The sequence below is a fragment of the Staurois parvus genome, unplaced genomic scaffold (assembly GCF_062004578.1).
Source record: "Staurois parvus isolate SC_StPar_1 unplaced genomic scaffold, SC_StPar_1.0 ptg001208l, whole genome shotgun sequence".
Taxonomy (NCBI): Eukaryota; Metazoa; Chordata; class Amphibia; order Anura; family Ranidae; genus Staurois; species Staurois parvus.
This window is the reverse complement of record NW_028319004.1, coordinates 177,132-202,913: the sequence shown is the minus strand read 5'-3', so window position 1 is coordinate 202,913 and position 25,782 is coordinate 177,132. Positions and strand designations below refer to the sequence as shown.

General features: G+C 46.9%; 1 protein-coding gene across 1 annotated transcript in view; it reads right to left on the bottom strand.

Annotated features, from left to right (window-relative positions):
- Nucleotides 1-21,400, bottom strand: part of LOC149438160 (uncharacterized) — a 39,068-nt gene extending 17,668 nt beyond the window's left edge. Inside the window, exons 1-5 of the mRNA XM_089660178.1 lie at nucleotides 20,642-21,400; nucleotides 19,679-19,898; nucleotides 4,219-4,308; nucleotides 4,005-4,102; nucleotides 3,616-3,822 (exon numbers count right to left, since the gene is read on the bottom strand). Coding sequence (XP_089516304.1) covers nucleotides 3,616-3,822; nucleotides 4,005-4,102; nucleotides 4,219-4,308; nucleotides 19,679-19,898; nucleotides 20,642-21,400 — 1,374 coding nt within the window. The remainder of the gene's footprint in view (nucleotides 1-3,615; nucleotides 3,823-4,004; nucleotides 4,103-4,218; nucleotides 4,309-19,678; nucleotides 19,899-20,641) is intronic.
- Nucleotides 21,401-25,782: the final 4,382 nt, after the last annotated feature.

Sequence of the window (25,782 nt, the reverse complement as noted above, 5' to 3'; positions counted from 1 at the left end):
TAGTGGGGTACCCCAAGGTTCAGTGTTATTAGTGGGGTACCCCAAGGTTCAGCGTTATTAGTGGGGTACCCCAAGGTTCAGTGTTATTAGTGGGGTACCCCAAGGTTCAGCGTTATTAGTGGGGTACCCCAAGGTTCAGTGTTATTAGTGGGGTACCCCAAGGCTCAGTGTTATTAGTGGGGTACCCCAAGGTTCAGTGTTATTAGTGGGGTACCCCAAGGTTCAGTGTTATTAGAGGGGTACCCCAGGGATCAGTGTTATTAGTGGAGTACCCCAAGGTTCAGTGTTATTAGAGGGGTACCCCAGGGATCAGTGTTATTAGTGGGGTACCCCAAGGGTTCAGTGTTATTAGTGGGGTACCCCAGGGATCAGTGTTATTAGTGGGGTACCCCAGGGATCAGTGTTATTAGTGGAGTACCCCAAGGTTCAGTGTTATTAGTGGAGTACCCCAGGGTTCAGTGTTATTAGTGGTGTACCCCAAGGGTCAGTGTTATTAGTGGGGTACCCCAGGGTTCAGTGTTATTAGTGGGGTACCCCAAGGGTCAGTGTTATTAGTGGGGTACCCCAGGGTTCAGTGTTATTAGTGGGGTACCCCAGGGTTCAGAGTTGGGACCCTTACTTATTAATATATATATAAACAATATGGGGTGTGAGATTATAAACCCCATTCCAGTCTTTGCAGATGACACCAAGCTGTGCCGGGGAATAACGTCCTTACAGGATGTCTCCAACTTACAAGCCGACCTCAATGCTCTGTGTAATTGGGGGGCTATGGGGCCAATGAGGGCTAATGGTGGAGACGGATCTGGAGAAGTCAATGGTGGAGACAGATCTGGGGGGGGGGTCAATGGTGGAGAAGGATCTGGGGGGTCAATGGTGGAGAAGGATCTGAGGGTTCAAGTAGTTCACAAGCTTAAAATGGCAGCAATGCAAAGCTGCGGGTTCAAAGGCGAGCAAAATCCTCTCTTGTATTAGGAGAGGTATAGACTCCAGAGAGAGATATCATATTACCCCCCCCCCCCTCCCCCCCCCGGTACAAATCATTAGTAAGACCTCATCTGGAATATGCAGTTCAGTTTTGGGCTCCAATTCACAAAAAGAACATTGGGGAACTGGAGGAAGTACAGGGAAGGGCAACCAGACTGATACGAGGCATGGAGGAGATCAGCTATGAGGAGAGATTAGAGGAACTGAATGTATTCTCTACTGAGAAGAGGAGATTAAGGGGGATATGATCTCCATGTATAATACATAAGGGGGGATATGATCTCCATGTATAATACATAAGGGGGGATATGATCTCCATGTATAATACATAAGGGGGGATATGATATCCATGTATAATACATAAGGGGGGATATGATATCCATGTATAATACATAAGGGGGGATATGATCTCCATGTATAATACATAAGGGGGGATATGATCTCCATGTATAATACATAAGGGGGATATGATCTCCATGTATAATACATAAGGGGGGATATGATCTCCATTTATAATACATAAGGGAAGATATGATCTCCATGTATAATACATAAGGGGGGATATGATCTCCATGTATAATACATAAGGGGGGATATGATCTCCATGTATAATACATAAGGGGGGATATGATCTCCATGTATAATACATAAGGGGGATATGATCTCCATGTATAATACATAAGGGGGGATATGATCCCCATGTATAATACATAAGGGGGGATATGATCTCCATTTATAATACATAAGGGAAGATATGATCTCCATGTATAATACATAAGGGGGATATGATCTCCATGTATAATACATAAGGGGGGATATGATCTCCATGTATAATACATAAGGGGGGATATGATCTCCATGTATAATACATAAGGGGGGATATGATCTCCATGTATAATACATAAGGGGGATATGATCTCCATGTATAATACATAAGGGGGGATATGATCCCCATGTATAATACATAAGGGGGGATATGATCACCATGTATAATACATAAGGGGGGATATGATCACCATGTATAATACATAAGGGGGGATATGATCTCCATGTATAATACATAAGGGGGGATAAGATCTCCATGTATAATACATAAGGGGGGGATATGATCTCCATGTATAATACATAAGGGGGGATATGATCTCCATGTATAATACATAAGGGGGGATATGATCTCCATGTATAATACATAAGGGGGGATATGATCTCCATGTATAATACATAAGGGGGATATGATCTCCATGTATAATACATAAGGGGGATATGATCTCCATGTATAATACATAAGGGGGATATGATCTCCATGTATAATACATAAGGGGGGATATGATCTCCATGTATAATACATAAGGGGGGGATATGATCTCCATGTATAATACATAAGGGGGGATATGATCTCCATGTGTAATACATAAGGGGGGATATGATCTCCATGTATAATACATAAGGGGGATATGATCTCCATGTATAATACATAAGGGGGGATATGATCTCCATGTATAATACATAAGGGGGGGATATGATCTCCATGTATAATACATAAGGGGGGATATGATCTCCATGTATAATACATAAGGGGGGATATGATCTCCATGTATAATACATAAGGGGGGGGGGATATGATCTCCATGTATAATACATAAGGGGGGATATGATCTCCATGTATAATACATAAGGGGGGGATTGCTGTAGGAAAGTCCTGGATTCTTTCTTGGATACACAGAATATAACTGGATATAACATTTATAGGGAAAGTTGATCCAGGGAATATCCGATTGCTTCTCGGGGGGTCAGGAAGGAATTATTTCCCCTGCAGGAGCAGATTGGATCGCGCTTTGCTGGGTTTTTGCCTTCTGGTGGATCAGCTGTGGGTGTCGGATTATAACTTTTATTTTTAATGGTGCAACTAGATGAATGTCTTTTTTCAGCCAGACTAACTATGTAGGTCCCACACCGCTGCCTTCCATCTCCTGAGACTGCACTCAGTGACTTGGGTCTGAGACACTACAGACATATCCCTCCACCCGGCACAGCCAGCAGATAACAGAGAAGGTCCCCTGGAGGAGTCAGGCACAAGGCAGGAGACCACAGTCACATGTCCTGGGTGCCTACATTATGCAATGCTAATAGGAAAAATCAACATTTTGCTGCCAGCTGAACCCCAGAACCTCCATAAATCCAGTCTAGAGACATAAATTGTGTCTGCAGCACAGAGAAGGAAGATTATCCGAGAGAAATCCAGGAATACAGGACGGGGAACACAGCTCAGGAAAGTGACCAGGGGATTACAGGCTGATATCACCCAGTCCCCGCCCTACTCTGGACCAATCAGTGAGCAGTATGGGTGGAGGAATGGATTTAGTGTTCATGACCCACCTGTGCTGATCTCTGTAGGAGTGTCCTCCTCTATAAATGTCCCCGTTATTCCATCCTCCTCCATAGACTGCTGATCATCCCTCACATACGCCTCTTCTTCTTCTGCTTTCACCTCAAATTCTATATCGATTGGATCTCCACTCTAAATCAAGGAAATGAGAGAAAATATCATCTGTAAAATATAAGGTCACATAAAAAAACTCCACACATTGTCTCCACAAGTCCATGTTCTAGATGCTCCATCCCACCCACCTTGTAATAGTGAGGGATGGTGTGACCTTCCTGTGTGGAATCCCGGGAATACAGAGGACGGGGATATCTCTCTGGTGGGTTCCTGGTATTAGGTGGCTCCATCATATCCTTGTGTCCTTCTGAAAACTCCTCCATCACTCCATACTCCTCATCCTCCTCTTTATACTCTTCTTTAACATCAATATTATCATCCCCAAGGATTCCACTCTAAAAATTCAAAAATAAATTCAATGTAACAAACACCCTTGAGGAACAATCACTAATAGTTATGCTTTATACACATCTACCTGATGATGTTCTGCATAGTTGAGATCTTCCTGTGTTGAATTCCAGGAATACAGAGGACGGGGAAATCTCTCTGGTGGGTTCCAATTACTGGATCCATCTACCTGATGATGGTGAGGGATGGTGTGACCTTCCTGTGTGGAATCCTGGGAATACAGAGGACGGGGACATCTCTCTGGTGGGTTCCCATGACTGGATCCATCTGTAGGAAACACACACACTGACTGAATCCATTGTTTCTATGTGTTTATCAGATGATGGGGGATCTAGGTGGATCCTCCGTACTGCTCTCTCCTTTACAATAAAGTCTCCTCTTACCCGGTGATGTGAGGGGTGGCTGATTGTCCATCATGACGTCCTTGTAGAGATCCTTGTGTCCTTCTAAATATTGATGTGTATCATCATCTGCTGTAGATAAAAGACGTCACAGTGACTATGGAGGAAGAGGACGGACATGACTATGGAGGAAGAGGACGGACATGACTATGGAGGAAGAGGATGGACATGACAAAAGGTTACTGGGTGTAAATAGACCATAACATCTGATTACCGGTTTATGACTGTGACCTGTGTCTGGTCTGTGTTTGAGAATCATCCCCCCCATTCATGTGATCCTTATCAGTTCCTAATTGGGGCGGAGATGAGTGCTCATTTGGCCATCTCCCTATAAATTTAGAGCAGCTGATGGGGGGAGATCACTGATGGGGGGGCACAGTCACTGATGGGGTGCTACTATTGAGTGAGTGCTGCGTTGATGGAGTGCAAGAAAGCAGTTGAACTAAAGCAGAACTCAAGCAGCAGGAAGATACAACAAGAAACTCTCCTGCACGCTGGACAGACAGCAAGCAAACACCCCGGGAAACATCTCTTACAAGTCTGAGTCCCACTCCGTGTACCTTTCATATGTCCTCTCTACTCCTCCTTTTCATATTACTATCCTGCGTTCCCAAAATCTCACTTCTTTACCCCTCTGCTCCACCCCAGAACTTGTACATCTCCCCCTCACTGCTACCATCTCCCTACTACTGCTCTCATCACCTCCTGCTGATACTTCACTCTCCTGCTGACCCTGCTGTAATAAGCTCACCTCTGTCCATGACCTTTTTGACTCTCCCTTCCTTAAGATAATTACAGAAACCTGACTCCAAGCAGCAGATTCTGCCTCCCCCGCAGCACTTCCCTATGGAGGCCTCCTCTGGACCCACTCACCCAGACCCAGTGGTCAGAAAGGTGGTGGGGTTGGTTTGCTTCTATCCCCACTGAGCACCTTTCAAGTCCTCCCTAACCCTCCCTCTCTATCCTTCTCTTCTTCCCAGACTCACTGCATCCGGCTGTTTTCTCCCATTTCTCTGAGGATTGCAGTGATCTATCGGCTGTTGGCGCTAAATAAATCCTGTATAATGATAATTACCTCCTCTGCTGCCATGTCCAGCAACCTCTCCGATCTCCTTCAGACCACATAGAACTTTGTGTCTTTATTCCAAATGACTTCCTGTATGTTCCTGACATCACTTCCTGTCTGTACCTGACATCACTTCCTGACTGTATTCCATAGAGAAGTCCTGTCTGGGTAGTAGAAATGAGATCACCATCTTGTGGAGTTCAGAGGAACTGCAGCCCCAAGAAATGTTCCCTAATAACCATTCCAGCATTGTATTACCTTACAGAGATACCAGGGAAGTTACAAAATAACTAAAAAAAGTAAGAAACAATAAACCTAACTCTCATGCAACCAACTGTTTAAAAAATATATTTTACTACAGATAGAAAAGTCTTAAAGACACAGAACACAAGATAAAAACAAAGGTATACATAATAAAACAGAGACCTCTAAAATCAGACACACTACCCAGAATGTCCAATCCTCCATATCAGAGATCGAGACAGACTACCCAGAATGTCCTGTCCTTCATATCAGAGACCAAGACAAACTACTCAGAATGTCCAATCCTTCATATCAGAGACTACCCAGAATGTCCCGTCCTTCATATCAGAGATCGAGACAGACTACCCAGAATGTCCCGTCCTTCATATCAGAGATAGACAGACTACCCAGAATGTCCCCTTCTCCATATCAGAGTGAGACAGACTACCCAGAATGTCCCGTCCTCCATGTCAGAGAGACAGACTACCCAGAATGTCCCATCCTTCATATCAGAGAGAGACAGACTACCCAGAATGTCCCATCCTTCATATCAGAGAGAGGCAGACTACCCAGAATGTCCAGTCCTTCATATCAGAGAGAGACAGATTACCCAGAATGTCCCGTCCTTCATATCAGAGAGAGGCAGACTACCCAGAATGTCCAGTCCTTCATATCAGAGAGAGACAGATTACCCAGAATGTCCCGTCCTTCATATCAGAGAGAGACAGATTACCCAGAATGTCCCATCCTTCATATCAGAGAGAGACAGACTACCCAGAATGTCCCATCCTTCATATCAGAGAGAGACAGACTACCCAGAATGTCCCGTCCTCCATATCAGAGAGACAGACTACCCAGAATGTCCCATCCTTCATATCAGAGAGAGACAGATTACCCAGAATGTCCCATCCTTCATATCAGAGACCGAGACAGACTACCCAAAATGTCCCGTCCTTCATATCAGAGAGAGGCAGACTACCCAGAATGTCCCATCCTTCATATCAGCGAGAGACAGACTACCCAAAATATCCCGTCCTTCATATCAAAGAGAGACAGACTACCCAGAATGTCCCGTCCTTCATATCAGAGACCGACACAGACAACCCAGAATGTCCCGTCCTTCATATCAGAGAGAGACAGACAACCCAGAATGTCCCGTCCTTCATATCAAAGAGAGAGAGAGACAGACTACCTAGAATGTCCCATCCTTCATATCAGAGAGAGACAGACAACCCAGAATGTCCCATCCTTCATATCAAAGAGAGAGAGAGACAGACTACCTAGAATGTCCCATCCTTCATATCAGACAGCCATCCAGCTCTACCTAATCTACCTGATTAGGAACAGGAGCAAGGGAAGGAGTCTGGAGGAACTGCACATCGGTCATCAAATGAGAACTTAACCTCCAGTGACCAGGTCCTACAAAGGTCTCCAAGCAGACTCCCTATCTGCTGGGGGAACTAGCAGAAGGACCCCAGCATGATCTTCTTGCTGACAATGTGGAGAGCACAGGGCCATCCAGCAATTAAGTATTCCTGCCAGTTGGGAAATCAACAGCTTTCAGGTACTGAATCAGATATATCAGCATAGTGAAACGTAACACTCTCAGTGCAGTACAACATAGGGACTAGGCCACTAGACCTGCCACAGGGAAAACTCCCATAAGGAAGACTCTTCAACACGTGAGGGATTTCCAGTGGAGCTCAGGTCAGAGTACCAAGTCATGGAGGGGATGCTTTATGAGACGGGAACTGTTCTCAGGAAACAGATTGGAGCCCCAAGACTTTCATGGTGAAGGGAATAAACTGCCCCTTTCAGACAAAAAGGCAGACAGGTAATATCTGGAAGTATTTGGTCTAGAGAGACCATTTGGATGTTTTGCCCCAAGTTCAGGCTCCCAGGCATGAGGGATTGATGACAAGAACTGAGTTACAATTGAAAAAGGGAGTCTAAATTATGAGTGTAATCCCTTGGCACCCTACACACCCTGAAAGATGAGGGAGGGAGAATGATCCTGACTTATAAGGGGAGGAATTAAAACCCTAAAGCACAGGTGTCAAACTGATGACCCTCCAACTTTTGCAAAACTTCAAGTCCCATGAGGCATTGCAAGATTGACAGTTACAAGCATGACTCCCAAAGGCAGAGGCATGATGGGACTTGTAGTTTCACAACAGCTGGAGGGCCACCAGTTTGACACTCCTGCCCTAAAGGAAATGAGCAACCTTGCCCAACAGTGACCTTTAAAAAAAACAAGGCCTGGAACAAGAGGCTGATTCTCCAGATGACGGGTAGTACATCTATAAGGTTTGAAACAACCCGGGTAAATCTGTGTCCACTTCAGGAGACTGTAATGACCCCAACCAGAGGTAGACTGTTGGAACTCTCAGAGACAGTGACAAGGTCAACATGGCCGGCATGAATAGAAGTTTTAGGCCAATCACAGACAATCTGCAAGGGACTATGTGGAGCCTTTGAGGGTAGAGTGCCCCTATATCTGAGCAAAAACAGCCATGAAGTACAAAGTGTAGACTGAGGTCCCTGTAGACATGGGGGATACCTTGGCCACACACGAGAGAGTTTTGGTAGACTTCAATAAAGATGATCCAGTAACAATAGGGGTCCAAGGTTCTGAATTACAGGTGTCAATTCCTTCTGGGAAGGAAGCACTCTAGGACTATAAGCCGAGTTCATACTTGGCAGTGGGACAGTCCTGGCTGTCTTAATGTAGACATGTTGTGTTTGCACAGTGGTAATTCAACTAGGCCCAATGTGAGGCAATGTTTTAAGTCTCATAAACCCAGACAGCTCGGACTGAGGGTTTCAGGTGGCCGGGGGTGACCAAGTCAGTGTAGGAAGGGAGATCCATATGATGCTTCAAGAGCAACGGCAGAATGATGCTTCCTCCAAGCTGAATAGAGAGAAAGAGAAGTCAGAGCTCCACCCAGTGAATGCCATCAGCACTCGATTCCTCGGCCTTAACCCTTAAAGACAAATGTTATATCTTTTGCTTTAATGTTTGAAGCCCATGGTCAAAATGGCTGCAGTAGCTTATGGGCATAATGGAGCCATCCTAACACATATGCCTCCTTTTTTGGCAGGAAAGGTGGCCCCTCATTCTTGTGGCCCCTGCTCCTGAGCCTTACCATGCCTCTTTCTACTCCATACCAGTCTCCTGGGCTGTGGCTGCCAGTGTCCTATTTGTCTGGATAAACTTGGGTGAAGAACATACCAATGAGCAATCCCTCAAACCTTGGTCACAAATGTCACATCATACACACAGCCTAACTAGTATCTGTTACTAATTATCATCTTGAACTCTATTTGCAGATCATCTTTTTCCCCTGGAGGCCCCAGCTGTTGGAGTGGGAGAGGAATCTGCATCTGATGTTGGGGTACGGGAACTGCTGTAATGGGGTGGGGATGTACAAATGCATGTTACATGTGTATTTGGGAAATGTCATGCATTTTTTTTTGTTTTGTGGTACAGGGAAGTTCAGGCACTCCAAACGTGTGAAATGCCATCACCTCCACCTGAGTTTCCTGAACATCCGGTAAGAGATGCTAAAGATGTTCTCCCTAATGAGTCACCCATTTAGAGTATAACTCCGTTCCTGGCTGGGCAGGATTTGGCAACGTGATGTGTAACTTACTTTTTTGGATCATTGCTTAGTCAGGAGCTGGAGGGAGTGATGTGCATGTGACAAATCAGCAGGAAGGTATCAGTCTGGGTAAAGATGCCAAACCATTCATTTCAGTCAAATGCTGATCCAGTGTAATGTGTCAGGGAAAGGCATTCACCAATACCTGGTCCTAGGGGTGGGACAAGAACATGATCTAGTGTTTGGTGTCAGACGAGCCCCCCTGTCCTACTGTACCCTTGTGCTGTGTGTTAAACACTCTTTAATTTTTTGTTTGTTTCTCCTTGCAGCCAACATTGGATGCGGCTGGATCGGCACCCCGTCCACCTGGACCCAGCTCCCTTCTCAAGCTTGGGGAAAGGCTGTTGCTCAACATGGAGAGATTATGGGAGCAAATGAGGCTTTCTAATGCATCCAGTAATATGGAAAGGTTACTGGGGCTCCAACATGAAGCCCTGCTTGAACTTGTCACCTCGGTCAGGGATCAGACTGCAGCGTTGCAGGACCTTAGTCATGATATACGGGCCTTATGTCAAGCAGGGGCTGAACAAAATGCACCTTCGGCCAGAGGCTCCCAACCCCTGTGCAGTAGTTTGGGGCCAATCCCAAGGTTGCCACAGAGGTCCCCTGCTGAAATTGTTGGGGAATCATCAGGGGAACAAGCATTGGAGGTGCCGATTCTGGAAATATCCACTCTGGAGCAACCCCCTCAAGAAACCCCACCTGAAGACCAGTATGCCTCCTTACCCATGGATCCCTCTTCTGCGCCTTCCTCACACTCCACTTTGCCCCTTGACCACACCCCCACTTTCACACCCCTTCCCCTTGTTTCTACACACCCCTCCTCTCAATCCCATTTCCACCCTTACCTTCCACGTCCTGCCCACTCTCCTCAGCCCTTTAATGCCCCTCCCCACATTCTCCCTGTCTTCCATTCCCCCCATTCAACCCCTCCACCAGCCCTCTATCCCCACCACTCTTCCATTCCCGCCTTTCCTTCACCCCAAGTTCAACCCCTAACCCAGCACTCCCTCCCAATCACTCCTTCCCAGCCCCTCCCCACATTCTCCCTGTCTTCCATTCCCCCCATTCAACCTCTCCCCCAGCATTCCCTCCCCACCACTCATTCCCAGCCCCCCATGCACTGTACCCCCCCCCAACCCTCACACCCACCCCCTCTGCAGCAGCAGCCTCCTTCTCCCCATTCATTTTGTATGTTTTTTTGTAATAAACATTATTTGGAAAGTAGCAGAACGTGTCTTTCAAATTGTCAAATGCGTTTGGGGTAATAATGGAGGCTTGGTCATGTCGGGAATCCAGCACAGGTGCTTTTCTGAGTATGGCTACCAATAATTCCAAATAGCGAACACTAAAAAAGCAGCACTTCAGAAAGAAAACTAAAAGGTGACCCTTCCAGAGGCATTGGTGGTTAGACTCTTTGGCCTTTCTGCTGTTTTCACCTGGTGGTCTGTCCTGCAAATAGTTTTAGCTGTTCCCCATCACACAAGTTCTCTGGCACATGTAGCGGTTGGCCATTATCTGCTAACCATTTGGCTGCCCCAAGGGAGCTTAGAATTATCAGTGGACTCTGTGGGCAAGGCTAACGTTCCCCAATATGGGAACACACAATATTGCAGCTTGTTCTCTAAGTGTCGGCTAGCTTTTGTCTTTTTGGGGTGCTGATTTTGGCCAAGACTCCTGCATGGAACATTCACCTCCCCAGAGACTGACACTGCTGTCCAAATATGTTCCCTGTGCTACTTCATTGACACACACTATACAAGAAGTGTGTAATATCCAGGACACCAGGCGTGACACCAGGACACAACTTACACACAGTAAGCCTGCCAAGGAATGCTAGAGACACAGAAAAGTTGGGAGAATAAGAAGAAGGCCTTCTGTTGTTTGGACTATCATTATGCTTGACTAACTGGACCCAGACTAAGTTTGCTTTACACCCCGTGTAACATCTTGCCCCGAGATTGGTTGGGGAGCATAGGATCTTTAGCTGCCTGATTCTAGATGTGTGTGCCTATGGAATTTATGTGCCCAGTGGACACTTGTTCCTCACTTCATTCCCTCCCCACCTCTTGTTGCCAAAACACTGACATGTGAATGAGCAACAAGTTGGATCCAAGTGGTATGTGTGGAGCAGATAGACAATTTGCCCATTAGGGCCCCTTCGTTTCTGGGGGACATTGCATGTTACTGGTCTCATCCATAACTGATAGTCCTTCCAAGAGCAGCTTTCCAGTCATGTGGCTTCTGTGTAATGCCAATCCCAACTAGAGATGAGGTGATGGGAAACATCTTGACAGAGTTGGGCCACATGATCCCCCCCCCACATTGTCTACTTGGCTGCACCCCCTTTTGGCAGTCTGCACAACTACACTCCACCAAGCTATGTAGAAGTCCCTGGATGGAATGAAGAGCTACTCCAAACGTGAACAATGTAACGTGAATGGAGTGTTCTGTGTAAACTGTTGCAGCATTTCACAAGAGGAAGCAAACCAAGATTGGGAGTAGCTGCAGACAGCAAGCAGACAACTTCAATCTTTATGTATCCCAGCTTAGGATTGAAGGAGCTGGTTTACCTCTCGGAAACATGCAATCCTATCTGCTACAGTCCTAAAGCTGGACTTGCCAGAAAAGACTTTGTTTGGACATTACCAGAAATTCCAGGTAAGCAAGATTGTCCAGTGCAGCTGGAGCTAGCAGAGTCCTGCAATGCTTTAGGGACATGCAGATCAGCTCCAACTGCAATGAAGAAGATTGCCGACCTGCAAAGGCTGAAGAAAGCCACAACACAGTGCACTGTCCAAGATAAATAGAACATTTATTAACAACAATCAATAGAAAACTATAAAACATCTTAAAAAATTGTAACTAAACTAAAATTGCTGCCTGAAATAGGCTGTTTTAGTCATGGACTTAATCATCCAGTGCTTATCTGTTCCTGTCCTAATTTATGACGCTAGCTTTGAAATGTGCGCACATTGGAAGGGACTCACGCTGACACACAAGTTCAGTCTATGAATACTTCTAGTTTATTATAATGAGAAAGTGAACTTACATATGCAGAATGATGCGAGAGTCATGTGACAACAGCATAAGCATTATATTAGTCTTTGATTGGTCATTTCCACACGAAAACAATCTACGTCATGGTATAGGTGTGATCTTCTTCCAGGCCTTATCTCATAGAGAAGAAAAACATTCCTTTGTTTCCCAAATCACACGGTGGGAGGGGGTCTGTGTGTGTGAGCAGACATTTCTTAAGCAAGGATTTCTTATAGTACCACAAAGCCCAGCAGGCAGAAAATATTCACACAACATATGTATTAAAGTATAAAAGTAAATATTTATAAAACTTATAGAAATAGCGTATATATATATATATATATATTCAATAGGAAACGAAATAGGCATTTTACCAAATCCATCACAGTCCCCCCTTAAAATGACTATTTTACTCTGTCCCTATAAAGCCTAGCTCATCTGTCCTTATGTACCTTGGAACTCTTTTATGCTGCACGTTAGACAGGTGATGACTATTTCATCACCCCCCTTGCCACAGACTTTGTACATAAGGAAGTCAGATGCTATCCCTACAAAATTGTGAGATTACTATTGGCGGGGAGGGACCGTAATGGGGTATAAGGTTTTTTTCTTCATCTATCATGTGGGGATCCTCTTGCTCCTGGTTCAGGAAGGTAGGTGTTCTGTTGTCTACTGCTTTGCTCATCAATTTCCTCACACATGGTATAACACAGCATACAACCAGGACCAGGAAAATCAGAATTATTAGTACAGTTACCCCTATTTGGGCAAGTATCTTTTGCCACCCACTCATCCAACTGAAATATTGATCCCACGAGTCTGTGATCCCTGAATTCTTTTTCAACTCAACTGACAGATCTTCCAATTCCTTTATAGACAGAGTAACCTTACCATTCGGCCAGTATTGTCAGGAATATATGTACAACAGGTTCCGGTTCCTTCTATCATTTTACAGACACCTCCTTTTTCTTCTAAAATCATGTCCAGAGCCATCCTATTCTGGAATGTCATGTAGGATGTAGGGGCTAGCTGGTCATCGATTCCTTGAAGGGCATCCCTGGTGTAATTCACAAACCTCTGTTGGTTGTAGTATATGTAATTTATCTAATCTACATTTTTATTAACAGTTATCATGGGAATCAGGGATTCAAAACCTGCTTTACTTGGTCTCTGGCTTTAAATTTATTAGACACCCCCCTTGGGACTCCAATGGCATCTATATACACATGTGGGTCAAAACTACCAGAAGGAGCTTTTCGTTTCCTCCTACGGCCAGGCATTGGGTCAGGGGTATTCTCTGCTAGGATGTGGAGAGGCATAATGGCCTTTGCAAGAGCATACTCACCAGTCCAAATCCCTTCCAATCTTATTCTAATCTTTTGGTCCCCAGTAATCATCCATGACACATATGTATACCTGGTCACTACTATCGGAACATGCTCGTTGTGTCAAGATCATATAGATTATGGTCATAGCACCACATGGGATCTATACTATAGAAATCAAAGGTGAAAATAGCTACATGAGTGTTGGATGAGTTGTACCAAAATATAGTGGTGTCACCTATTTCGGTGATATCCACCTGTTGAGCCTCTGTCAGACTTATTAGAAAAAGGATATACAACATAGTTGTCATGGTGTAGATGACGCCTTTTCCTCAGGGTTGGGACTTTCTTGCAGTGGGAGGCGTGTATCCAAGTGTTCTTCCCGGCCCCTCATCAGAAGGGGCTGTGGTCAGCAGAACTTGGAATGGACCATCATATCTTGGCTCAAGAGAATGTTTCCTCATAAATGTCTTTACTAATACCCAATCTCCGGGTAATAGGCTGTGAGTTCCTGTATCTGCCTCAGGATCTGGAATGGAGAAAACACTTGGACATGGATATGGGTTAATTCACGTGATAATACAGTCACATAATCAGTTAACACATCAGATTGTAATTGCAACTGTTGTGGAAAATAACAACCAAATCTGGGGGCTGAGCTAAACAAAATCTCATAAGGGGATAGGGAGTGTTCTCTCTTGGTGTATATCTGACACTAAATAGGGCAATAGGCAGACTGTCTGGACAACTCATGCCAGTCTCTTGGGCTACTTTTAGCATTCTTTCTACTTTCCCACTACTTTGGGGGTGATAGAGGGTATGGAACGCCAGAGTGACTCCTAATGCCGCCCATATTTCTTTGGTTACTGAAGCTGTGAAGGCAGGGCCCTGGTCACTTTCTATCACCTCTGGAAGCCCATATCTGCATACAACCTCAGTGGGGAGTTTCTTTGCAGTTGTTTTAGCAGTCATGTTAGTTACAGCAAAGTCCTCTGGTCAACTGGAAAACATGTCCAACACCACTAGGGTGTACTCAACCACCCACTCTTTGGCATCTGGATATGATCAATTTGTATCCTATGAAAAGGGTATAGGGGTTTGGCCAAGTGTTTCTGTGGTGTCTTCTCTGTGCGTCCCGGATTGCATTTTGCACAGATGGCACATGTTCTGCAAAAATTGTTCGTCAATGTGGTGATTCCAGGCGCTACATAGTACTTGTTGATGAGAGAGTTCATGAGGCTCCTTGACAGATGGGCTGCTCCGTGTGCCCACTGGACTACAGCTGGAAACATATTCTTGGGTAAACAAAGCCTCTTGTTGCACTCAAACAGACCGTCTTTGAGAATAGCTCCTCTCCGTCTCCAGCTTTCTTTTTCTTCTGGACTTGCTGCTTCTTGGAGTTCCTTGAAGTAGTTTCTGTCCACAGGTAAGGTCTGTAAAGTGAACATTGGTTCCCACTCTCCGGTCACCTCTCCTTCCATTTCTGGTGATCCCATGGCCGCTCGTTTTGCCGCCAAATCTGCCAGATTATTGCCTTTGGCTTCTGAGGAGTTTAATTTCCCATGAGCTTTTACCTTCAGAATAGCCACTTGAGTGGGTAGAAGGAGTGCTTCCAGCAGTTGTCCAATGGCTACTCCATGTTTTAGGGACGTACCTGCCGCAGTCATAAATCCTCTTGCCTTCCATATGGGTCCAAAGTCATGGGCCACCCCAAAGGCGTATCTGGAGTCTGTGTAGATATTGGCCCTTTTTCCTTCCGCCACCTGGCATGCTGTTGTAAGTGCTTGAAGTTCAGCTCCCTGTGCAGATATTGCTGGCGATAGGGCTCTTGCCTGTAGGACTGTGTCTGCAGTAGTGACCGCAAATCCTGTATAATATTTGCCTCCTTCATCTGCATATCTGGAACCATCAACAAAGAAAGTGAAGTCTGGATCCTGCAGAGGTGTTTCACTCACTGTGGGGAGATGGAAGATTTCCATTTTCATCACTTCAAGACAATTATGAGGCTCAGTGGCTCCATCATCCTCTCCACTTTCTGCATTACCTTCATTACCCCCCTCAGCAATTGGGAGGAGAGTGGCCGGATTCAGGGTTTGGCAACGTAGGAGAGTGACGTTATCAGGAAGTTGGAGGGAACACTGTAGTCTAAGATGCCTCGCTGTGGACAAATGTTTAGGTTGGACTTGGTTTAAAATGGCAGCAATGTCATGCGGCGCCAGAAGAACAAGTTCATGTCCCAGTACAATATCAGAGGTCTTATCCAGCAGAGCTCGAGCAGCGAAAACTGCACGCAGACATGACGGTGCTCCTCTAGCCACTGGGTCTAAACGGCATGAGTAGTAGCCTACGGGTCGTAGGCAGTCTCCGTGGGACTGGGTCAATACTCCTGTGCCATGGCCTTGGCGTTCAGACATGAACAGTTTGAAAGGTTTCTCATAGTCTGGTAGAACCAGGGCTGGGGCTGAAGAAAATAAGCGTTTTAGAGCCAAAAAAAATTGGAGTCGGCCTCTTCGGACAGATGGAAGGGCTCAGACTTGAGAGCATCGTAGAGTGGTTGCATAAACCAAGAAGCATCAGGAATCCATGACCTACAGTAGGATATGAGGCCAAGAAAGGCATGGAGTGGCTTCTGGCCTAAAGGGAGTGGCAAGTTCTGGATGGCCTTAACTCTTTCCTCCGTAAGATGCCTTGTTCCATGTGAGAGGCAGTGGCCCAAGAATACGACTGTTGTAGAGCACCATTGCAACTTCGGTTTAGAGGCCTTACAGCCTTGGTGTGCCAAGTAACATAGTAAACTCTCTGAGGCTTCTTCAGCCGTGGGCAGGTCATCAGCACAGAGGAAAAGTCATCCACATATTGAAGAAGGACCACTGCCGAATGTTCCTTTTGCCACGTGCCCAGTATGGTGGTCATGGCTTTGGCAAACTGGCTCAGGGAATTTTTCGCCCCCTTGTGGCATAACTGCCCAGGTGTATTGCTGCCCCTCATGGATAAAAGCGAAGAAGTATCTGCAGGGAGGATACAAGGGAACGCTGGAGAATGCATTTGCCAGGTCCACCACGGTGAAATACTTTGCTGTTGGAGATACCCCTGTGAGTAAAGTGTGGGGATTTGGAACGATAGGTGTCTCTAAGACAGTGGCTTCATTCACTGCTCGGAGGTCCTGTACCATCCTGTATTTCTCTGGTTCTCCTTTGGGTGTCTTCTTTTTTTATCGGGAACAAAAGTGTATTACATGGAGAGGTACAAGGTATGAGTGCACCATTTGCCACAAGGGACTTGACCTACTTCGAAATGGCCTTGGATTGCGCTGGTTTCAGTGGGTACTGTGGTTTCCTGGGTAGGGGAGCTCCAGGCTTCAGTTCCACCATAATTGGGGGTACCTTTTTAAACGTCCAATATCTTCGGGTCCTGTGGACCATAGACAACTTGGGATTCTGCTCAGCACATCCGGTGTCACGTAGAATGTACCATTGACTTGTAAGATCGGACACACTGGGTAGAGGCGGCTCACTCGAGGCGTTGGCCTTCCAGTTGTCTAATTTAGTGTACCAATTTGGCCGCCTCCAGGAAGTGTACTGGGCTGGGCAGGAAGGGACAAAGCAGGAGCAGCAAGATGGCTGCCATCAGGAAGTGTACTGGGCTGGGCAGGAAGGGACAAAGCAGGAGCAGCAAGATGGCTGCCATCAGGAAGTGTACTGGGCAGGGCTGGGGTGGTGGGCATAAAGTGGGCGTTAGATGAAGGGCAGGGCTGTCCCTGGCCTCTTTTGTTCTGAATTCTATCATCATTCTTTATGCAACGCTTTTACAGTTTTTTTACCAAGCTTCTGTCACGTTCAGCAAACCTTTATCACATAACATTCCTCTCTGTTCCTACAATGATTTATGCCAGTCCTGACCTTCAGCTTACAAACTTTCGCTACTTTAGATAACTTTTTTAACTGCTTCACTTCCTTCACAATATGACATGCCAGTAATCCTTTTCAATATTTAACACATTAAACAGTTTTTTTTTTTTGTTTTTTTTTTTTCCTGTAGCAATACCTGTTCTGTCCACTACTCTTTGTGGATAACTTTGGCTACATTATACCAAACTTCTTGCTGTCTTCAGCACATGTTTGTCAACTAAGACATCTTTCTTCTCTTCTTTTTTTTTTTTTTCTTCGCCATTCTTTTGGCTGTAAACGACCCCCCTTATCTGTGATTCCACATACTTTCACTAACTTAACTAATCCCTTAACATACTGCTCCCCCTCCCTCTGTGCAACCAGGTCACGTGCTAACATTCCTTTCTAGGGGTCTTATCAGCGTCTGACCCATCTCCTCCCCCCTTCTCTGTCCTTTCTAACAGGAATCTAAGACACTTCACAGGCTGCTGTCCAGACTTTCCTTAACCCTTAACAAACCCCAACCTTCTGTTATGAATGGCAAACATTAACTTACAGACACACATTTAGGACATAACATAGCAGTCTATCTTGGTGGGCTATGAGTGCAGATCACTGAGTAACTCTTCCTAGCCCCAAAAATGGCTAGGGCACCCGCTGTCACACTACCGTGACGCATATCCGACACCTCCTCTGTTGTGGTCAACACACAAGGTTACCACACACCCAGAGAAATTATGTGTCAAAACCCTCAGTAGGTCCACTCCTCTTCCACCTCAAGACTGATACATAAAAACACACAACAGAGACCCAGGCAACAGATAAGCACATGCAGGTATATTTAAATAAACTCCGGGCAAGCAAGGTTACCTGCCTTTAGTGACCTTTAGCAGCCGTATTAGGCACAGGTATGAATCAACAACAAAGACAGGATAAGCAATGGTAAGATAGCAAAATATATCTTACCATGCTGCAGAGGTGATCAATCTCCGGCCTGTCCAGTTTGACTGACACCGAACGCCTTTTCATGTCGGCTGGCTGCAGGTTCATTATTCAGTTCCCGTGTTTCTTGGCACCAAATTGTTTTAGTCTATGGACTTAATCATCCAGTGCTTATCTGTTCCTGTCCAAAATTTATGACGCTGGCCAGCTTTTGGAATGTGCGCACATAAAGAAACTCACACTGACACGTTTGGTCTGTGAAAACTTCTCTCTAATTTATTGAAATGAAACCGTGAGCTTATATATGAAAAATGATGCGAACATCACGTGATAACAGCATAAGCATTATATTAGTCTTTGATTGGTCACTTTACACGAAAACAATCTCTGTCATGGTATAGGTGTGATCTTCTTCAGTCTTATCTTAAAAAGAGAAAAACATTCTTTTGTCTTCCAAATCACACGATGGGAGGGGGTCTGTTCCTGTGAGCAAATATTTCTTAAGCAAGGATTTCTTAAAGTACCACAAAGCCCAGCAGGCAGAAAATATTCACACAACATATGTTTTAAAGTATAAAAGTAAATATTTATAAAACTTATAGAAATAGCGTATATATATATATATATTCAATAGGAAACGAAATAGGCATTTTACCAAATCCATCACAAATACACACAGGAGGGTTTAACACAGACACAAGCGGATGGGTAGACTTGACCACAGGCTGCACAGCCAACAAAACTGACACGGAAGAGACAGGGGGGTTCACAGACACAGAGACCAGCACACCAGACAGAACTGACACAGAAGGTTTAGACACACCAGGAGACCCAGACTCAGGGACAGACAATGGATCTAGAACAGGGGAGCTAAGGACAGAACTGGGGGGGCAAGTTGACCAGAGGGAGGAACTGCCTCCGGGAGCACAGAGTCCTCTGCATCCATCCTGAGGAGCTCCTCCGCAAGCTCCCCCTGATTATGGAGGGCCTCTGGGCACAAGCTGTAAGGGTGCCCCAATACATTACAAAGATTGCAATGAATTATGTTGCAACTCCTGGCCTGGTGGCCCAGACCCTGACACAGGGAACACCTCTGTTTTGGGCAGGAAGAGGAAAAATGGCCCTTATCACCACCACATCTGTGGCACAATTTGGGTTGCCCCTGATAAAAGACCACAATTCAATCTCTCCCAATAAACGCAGATGAGGGCATATGCTGTACAACATTATCAAAGACCCTGAGCTTAACCTGGGCAGTCCATCCACCTGTCCATATACCTTTGTCATCAAGCACTTTGCTTAGGGACCCCAGCACCTCACCATACCTCCTCAGCCACACAATGAGGTCCGCTGGGGGAATGGACTCATTCCGTACCAAAATAGTTATGTTCTTTATTAATGGCTGCCTAGACACCACTCTAGGGGACAAACCCTCCCACTCCTTGGAAGACTTGCAGGACCTATCATACTTCTCCCAGAAGAGGTCCAAGCTTTCTGGCTTGACAAATGACAGATCATACTCATTAGACCCAACAGGATTAATCAGGGCAAAGATTTCAGCAACCCTGAAGCCCAGGATCTTATCAGCCACAGATCCTCTAGAAGGCGGGGTGCCTCCCCCCACCCACCTCAGCGACATTCCTCCATGCAAAGGATCCACCCCCAATTGGCCGGGCACCCGACTGAGACACTTGCGGGGGGGGGGGCCCTCCCCCCGAGCTGCCAAGCATAGCAGCGTAGCTAATTTTGGGCTGCCCACCTCCCGATACTGCCTCAGCAAAGGAAACCCTGCCGGCAAAAGACCCACAGGGGGGGCCACTCTTCACTACCCCCACAGCCGCTGGAGCAGTTCCAGTAAACACCGATAGGCCCTCGGCCTGCCCGGCAACAGCGAGACCTGCACCAGACACCACGGTAGGCTCCACCCCCCCCCGCACTCCCTCCCACCGGCACGGGGAGACCAGACACAGGCACAGACAGCGCACTATCAGTGGCCCGGAGGGGACCGGCTGCTCCCACTCCCATAGATGACACAGTAGCACATACAGGTTTACTCACACCAGTCCCGGCAGATGACTCAACAGCACACAGAGTTTTACACATACCAGTCCCGGCCGCAGGAGCTGACAATCCGGCTGCGGACCCACCCAGCTCAGCGTGCACCTCGGCGTGCACCTGTGTAACAGCACCTCCCCCTGCAGCAGGCTGGAGTCTATACACAGTCTTTTCCTTAACCCTTACCCGGGCTTTCCTCGGGACTCCATCTTCCTCTGCTCCCTCCTCTTCAGACAAGTTCTCTGCAAACCTGAACTTTCTCCCACTCAAAGGAGATTCCAGCTCTCGTATCACCTGAAAAGCCCCTGCACAGTCATCCTGGTCATCCGCCCCCCACTCCTGGGTTACCTGACCAGGGGTAAGAAGCTCTGATCCGTCCTCCATGGGGACTGACACCGCCGCAGCCCCACTCTGTTGCAAACATTTTCCAGCCTGCTGGCTTGCCTCCTCCTCAGCGATATCCATAGAATCCCCAGAGTGGGATGGAGCGATATCCTCATCTGCAGTCAATTTGACATCCTTCCTCATCGCCATGAATCTGGTCTCACTGGCATATTTCTCCTTGAAACTGCCGCTCGTCTCCTTTAATGCTGCAACAAGCAGCGCTTGGCTTTTTACTTTCTCTTCCAAGCTGTTGACCTCCGGTCGATGCAATGAACGCTTGTTGCTCCAGGCCCTCTCCCAGACCCCCTTTTTCTTCCTATATTCCATCCGGAGCTTGGCCAGCTTCTCCTCTTTTGCAATCCGCAAAATTCTGGCAGCAACTTTGCTCCTATAAACTGACACAGGCTCACCCTTTTTTGGGCCACCGCCTAAGTCCTCAAACACTGGTACTGGGGGGGGAGTACCACACCTAGCATGGGAAATGCCGTCTGAAGTCTTGACAAGACTACCCCACGGACCTCCACCCGGGTACCCTTCTGGGCCTACCCCAGGATCCTGCATGGTTCTCAGTAGAGCACCGAACTCTAGATCCTGGCTTCAGGCCTACACCTGGAGCTCAACAGAGCACAGTCCAACACAGCCTCTCCACACGCTGTCAGGAATCCCAATAGTGGTGGGACTCACCTGCCTTGTGGGCTGCAGTACCAGGGCTGGCCAGCGGGTGCTCTGAACAACCAGAGGCTCACTTCGGCAATTAGCCATCACTTGGGGCTGATTGCAGGTGGTGTATTTAAGGGATGGCCAGACCTTCAGTCAGTGCCTTGTTGTACTGTTTGCTTGGCCCTGGTTTCCTGATCCTGTTTCTGCTGTCCTGACGCTGCCTGAACTCTGCCTGTACTGACCTCGGCTAGTCCTGACCACTCTCCCGCCTGCTCCTGGTACTCTGTTTGCCCGTTTGCTACCGACCCGGCCTGCCTGACTACTCTTGTATCCTATGTTTGTTATCTGTTGGAGGTTTGGTTCAGTTTGTTTGCACTGTGTTATGTTTAGTTTTGCACTGCGTTTGTATTGTTAGTCTTAATAAATTATATTATTTACTATATCTGAAGCCTGCGTTTCCCTGTGTCAGTCCACACACTTCTGGTCATACCCGCATCCCTGACAGTACCGCTGACACTCTGCTAATACTCCAGGGCTGAGAGTACCACTGATACTGTGTTAATACCCTGGGTCAGGACTATCTGCTGGGGGCCCCACTATACTCTGCCTAATACTCTAGGGCCCGGATTACCCGCTGTTTCTGTGTGCTGAGCAGGGTCGCCCCTGCCGTCCGCTGTGAGCCAGAACATCCCTGCTAGAACCGAGAGTGTCTGCACCCTTGTTTTATCCCTCTATGGACTGTCCATGAACTCTCCCCCCTTCCTCTTCCCTGTTTGGATTACAATATAATACAATAACATATGGCAGTATGGTCACCTGGCTGATGTAAGGAATAAGCCCCGGACCCGACATTCCTAACAACTCCTAGAGAGTATTGTCATCCATCTAACTGCAGGAACTGAATTCAAAGGAGGTATGATCAGCGATTGCCATCCATCTTTCTGCGGGAACTGAATTCAGAGGAGGTACGATCAGCGACTGTCATCCATCTTCCTGCAGGAACTGAATTCAGAGGAGGTACGATCATTGATTGTCATCGATCTTCCTGCAGGAACTGAATTCAGAGGAGGTACGATCAGCGAATGTCATCCATATTCCTGGGGGAACTGAATTCAGAGGAGGTACGATCAGCGATTGTCATCCATCTTCCTGGGGGAACTGAATTCAGAGGAGGTATGATCAGCGATTGCCATCCATCTTCTTGCAGGAACTGAATTCAGAGGAGGTATGATCAGCGATTGTCATCCATATTCCTGGGGGAACTGAATTCAGAGGAGGTACGATCAGCGACTGCCATCCATCTTCCTGTGGGAACTGAATTCAGAGGAGGTACGATCAGCGATTGCCATCCATCTTCCTGCGGGAACTGAATTCAGAGGAGGTATGATCAGCGACTGTCATCCATCTTCCTGCGGGAACTGAATTCAGAGGAGGTATGATCAGCGACTGTCATCCATATTCCTACGGGAACTGAATTCAGAGGAGGTATGCTCAGCGATTGCTATCCATCTTCCCTCGGGAACTGAATTCAGAGGAGGTATGATCAGCGATTGTCATCCATCTTCCTGTGGGAACTGACTTCAGAGGAGGTATGATCAGCGATTGCCATCCATCTTCCCACGGGAACTGAATTCAGAGGAGGTATGATCAGCGATTGCCATCCATCTTCCCACGGGAAGTGAATTCAGAGGAGGTATGCTCAGCGATTGTCATCGATCTTCTCGTGGGAACTAAATTCAGAGGAGGTAGGATCAGCGATTGTCATTGATCTTTCTGTGGGAACTGAATTCAGAGGAGGCAAGCTCAGCGATTGCCATCCATCTTCCCGCGGGAACTGAATTCAGAGGAGGTATGCTCAGCGATTGCCATCCATATTCCCGCGGGAACTGAATTCAGAGGAGGTATGCTCAGCGATTGCCATCCATCTTCCTGTGGGAACTGACTTAAGAGGAGGTATGATCAGCGATTGTCATCCATCTTCCTGCGGGAACTGAATTCAGAGGAGGTATGATCAGCAATTGTCATCCATCTTCCCGCGGGAACTGAATTCAGAGGATGTATGCTCAGCAATTGTCCTCGATCTTCTCATGGGAACTGAATTCAGAGGAGGTATGATCAGTGATTGCCATCCATCTTCCCGCGGGAACTGAATTCAGAGGAGGTATGATCAGCGATTGTCATCCATCTTCCCGCGGGAACTGAATTCAGAGGAGGTATGCTCAGCGATGGTCATCGATCTTCCTGTGGGAACTGAATTCAGAGGAGGTATGATCAGCGATTGTCATCGATCTTCCTGTGGGAACTGAATTCAAAGGAGGCAAGCTCAGCGATTGCCATCCATCTTCCCTCGGGAACTGAATTCAGAGGAGGTATGATCAGCGATTGTCATCCATCTTCCTGTAGGAACTGACTTCAGAGGAGGTATGATCAGCGATTGCCATCCATCTTCCCACGGGAACTGAATTCAGAGGAGGTATGCTCAGCGATTGTCCTCGATCTTCTCGTGGGAACTGAATTCAGAGGAGATACGATCAGCAATTGTCATCCATCTTCCCTCGGGAACTGAATTCAGAGGAGGTATGATCAGCGATTGTCATCCATCTTCCCACGGGAACTGAATTCAGAGGAGGTATGCTCAGCGATTGCTATCCATCTTCCCTCGGGAACTGAATTCAGAGGAGGTATGATCAGCGATTGTCATCCATCTTCCTGTGGGAACTGACTTCAGAGGAGGTATGATCAGCGATTGCCATCCATCTTCCCACGGGAAGTGAATTCAGAGGAGGTATGATCAGCGATTGTCATCCATCTTCCTGGGGGAACTGAATTCAGAGGAGGTACGATCAGCGATTGTCATCGATCTTCCTGCAGGAACTGAATTCAGAGGAGGTACGATCAGCGACTGTCATCCATATTCCTGGGGGAACTGAATTCAGAGGAGGTACGATCAGCGATTGTCATCCATCTTCCTGCGGGAACTGAATTCAGAGGAGGTACGATCAGCGATTGTCATCCATCGTCCTGGGGGAAGTGAATTCAGAGGAGGTATGCTCAGCGATTGTCATCGATCTTCTCGTGGGAACTGAATTCAGAGGAGGTAGGATCAGCGATTGTCATTGATCTTTCTGTGGGAACTGAATTCAGAGGAGGCAAGCTCAGCGATTGCCATCCATCTTCCCGCGGGAACTGAATTCAGAGGAGGTATGCTCAGCGATTGCCATCCATATTCCCGCGGGAACTGAATTCAGAGGAGGTATGCTCAGCGATTGCCATCCATATTCCCGCGGGAACTGAATTCAGAGGAGGTACGATCAGCGATTGCCATCCATCTTCCTGTGGGAACTGACTTAAGAGGAGGTATGATCAGCGATTGTCATCCATCTTCCTGCGGGAACTGAATTCAGAGGAGGTATGATCAGCAATTGTCATCCATCTTCCCGTGGGAACTGAATTCAGAGGATGTATGCTCAGCAATTGTCCTCGATCTTCTCGTGGGAACTGAATTCAGAGGAGGTATGCTCAGCGATTGTCCTCGATCTTCTCGTGGGAACTGAATTCAGAGGAGGTATGATCAGCGATTGCCATCCATCTTCCCACGGGAACAGAATTCAGAGGAGGTATGATCAGCGATTGTCATCCATCTTCCCGCGGGAACTGAATTCAGAGGAGGTATGCTCAGCGATGGTCATCGATCTTCCTGTGGGAACTGAATTCAGAGGAGGTATGATCAGCGATTGTCATCGATCTTCCTGTGGGAACTGAATTCAAAGGAGGCAAGCTCAGCGATTGCCTTCCATCTTCCCTCGGGAACTGAATTCAGAGGAGGTATGATCAGCGATTGTCATCCATCTTCCTGTAGGAACTGACTTCAGAGGAGGTATGATCAGCGATTGCCATCCATCTTCCCACGGGAACTGAATTCAGAGGAGGTATGGTCAGCGATTGTCCTCGATCTTCTCGTGGGAACTGAATTCAGAGGAGGTACGATCAGCGATGGTCATCCATCTTCCCGTGGGAACTGAATTCAGAGGAGGTACGATCAGTGATTGTCATCCATCTTCCCGCGGGAACTGAATTCAGAGGATGTATGCTCAGCAATTGTCCTCGATCTTCTCGTGGGAACTGAATTCAGAGGAGGTATGCTCAGCGATTGTCCTCGATCTTCTCGTGGGAACTGAATTCAGAGGAGGTATGATCAGCGATTGCCATCCATCTTCCCGCGGGAACAGAATTCAGAGGAGGTATGATCAGCGATTGTCATCGATCTTCCCGCGGGAACTGAA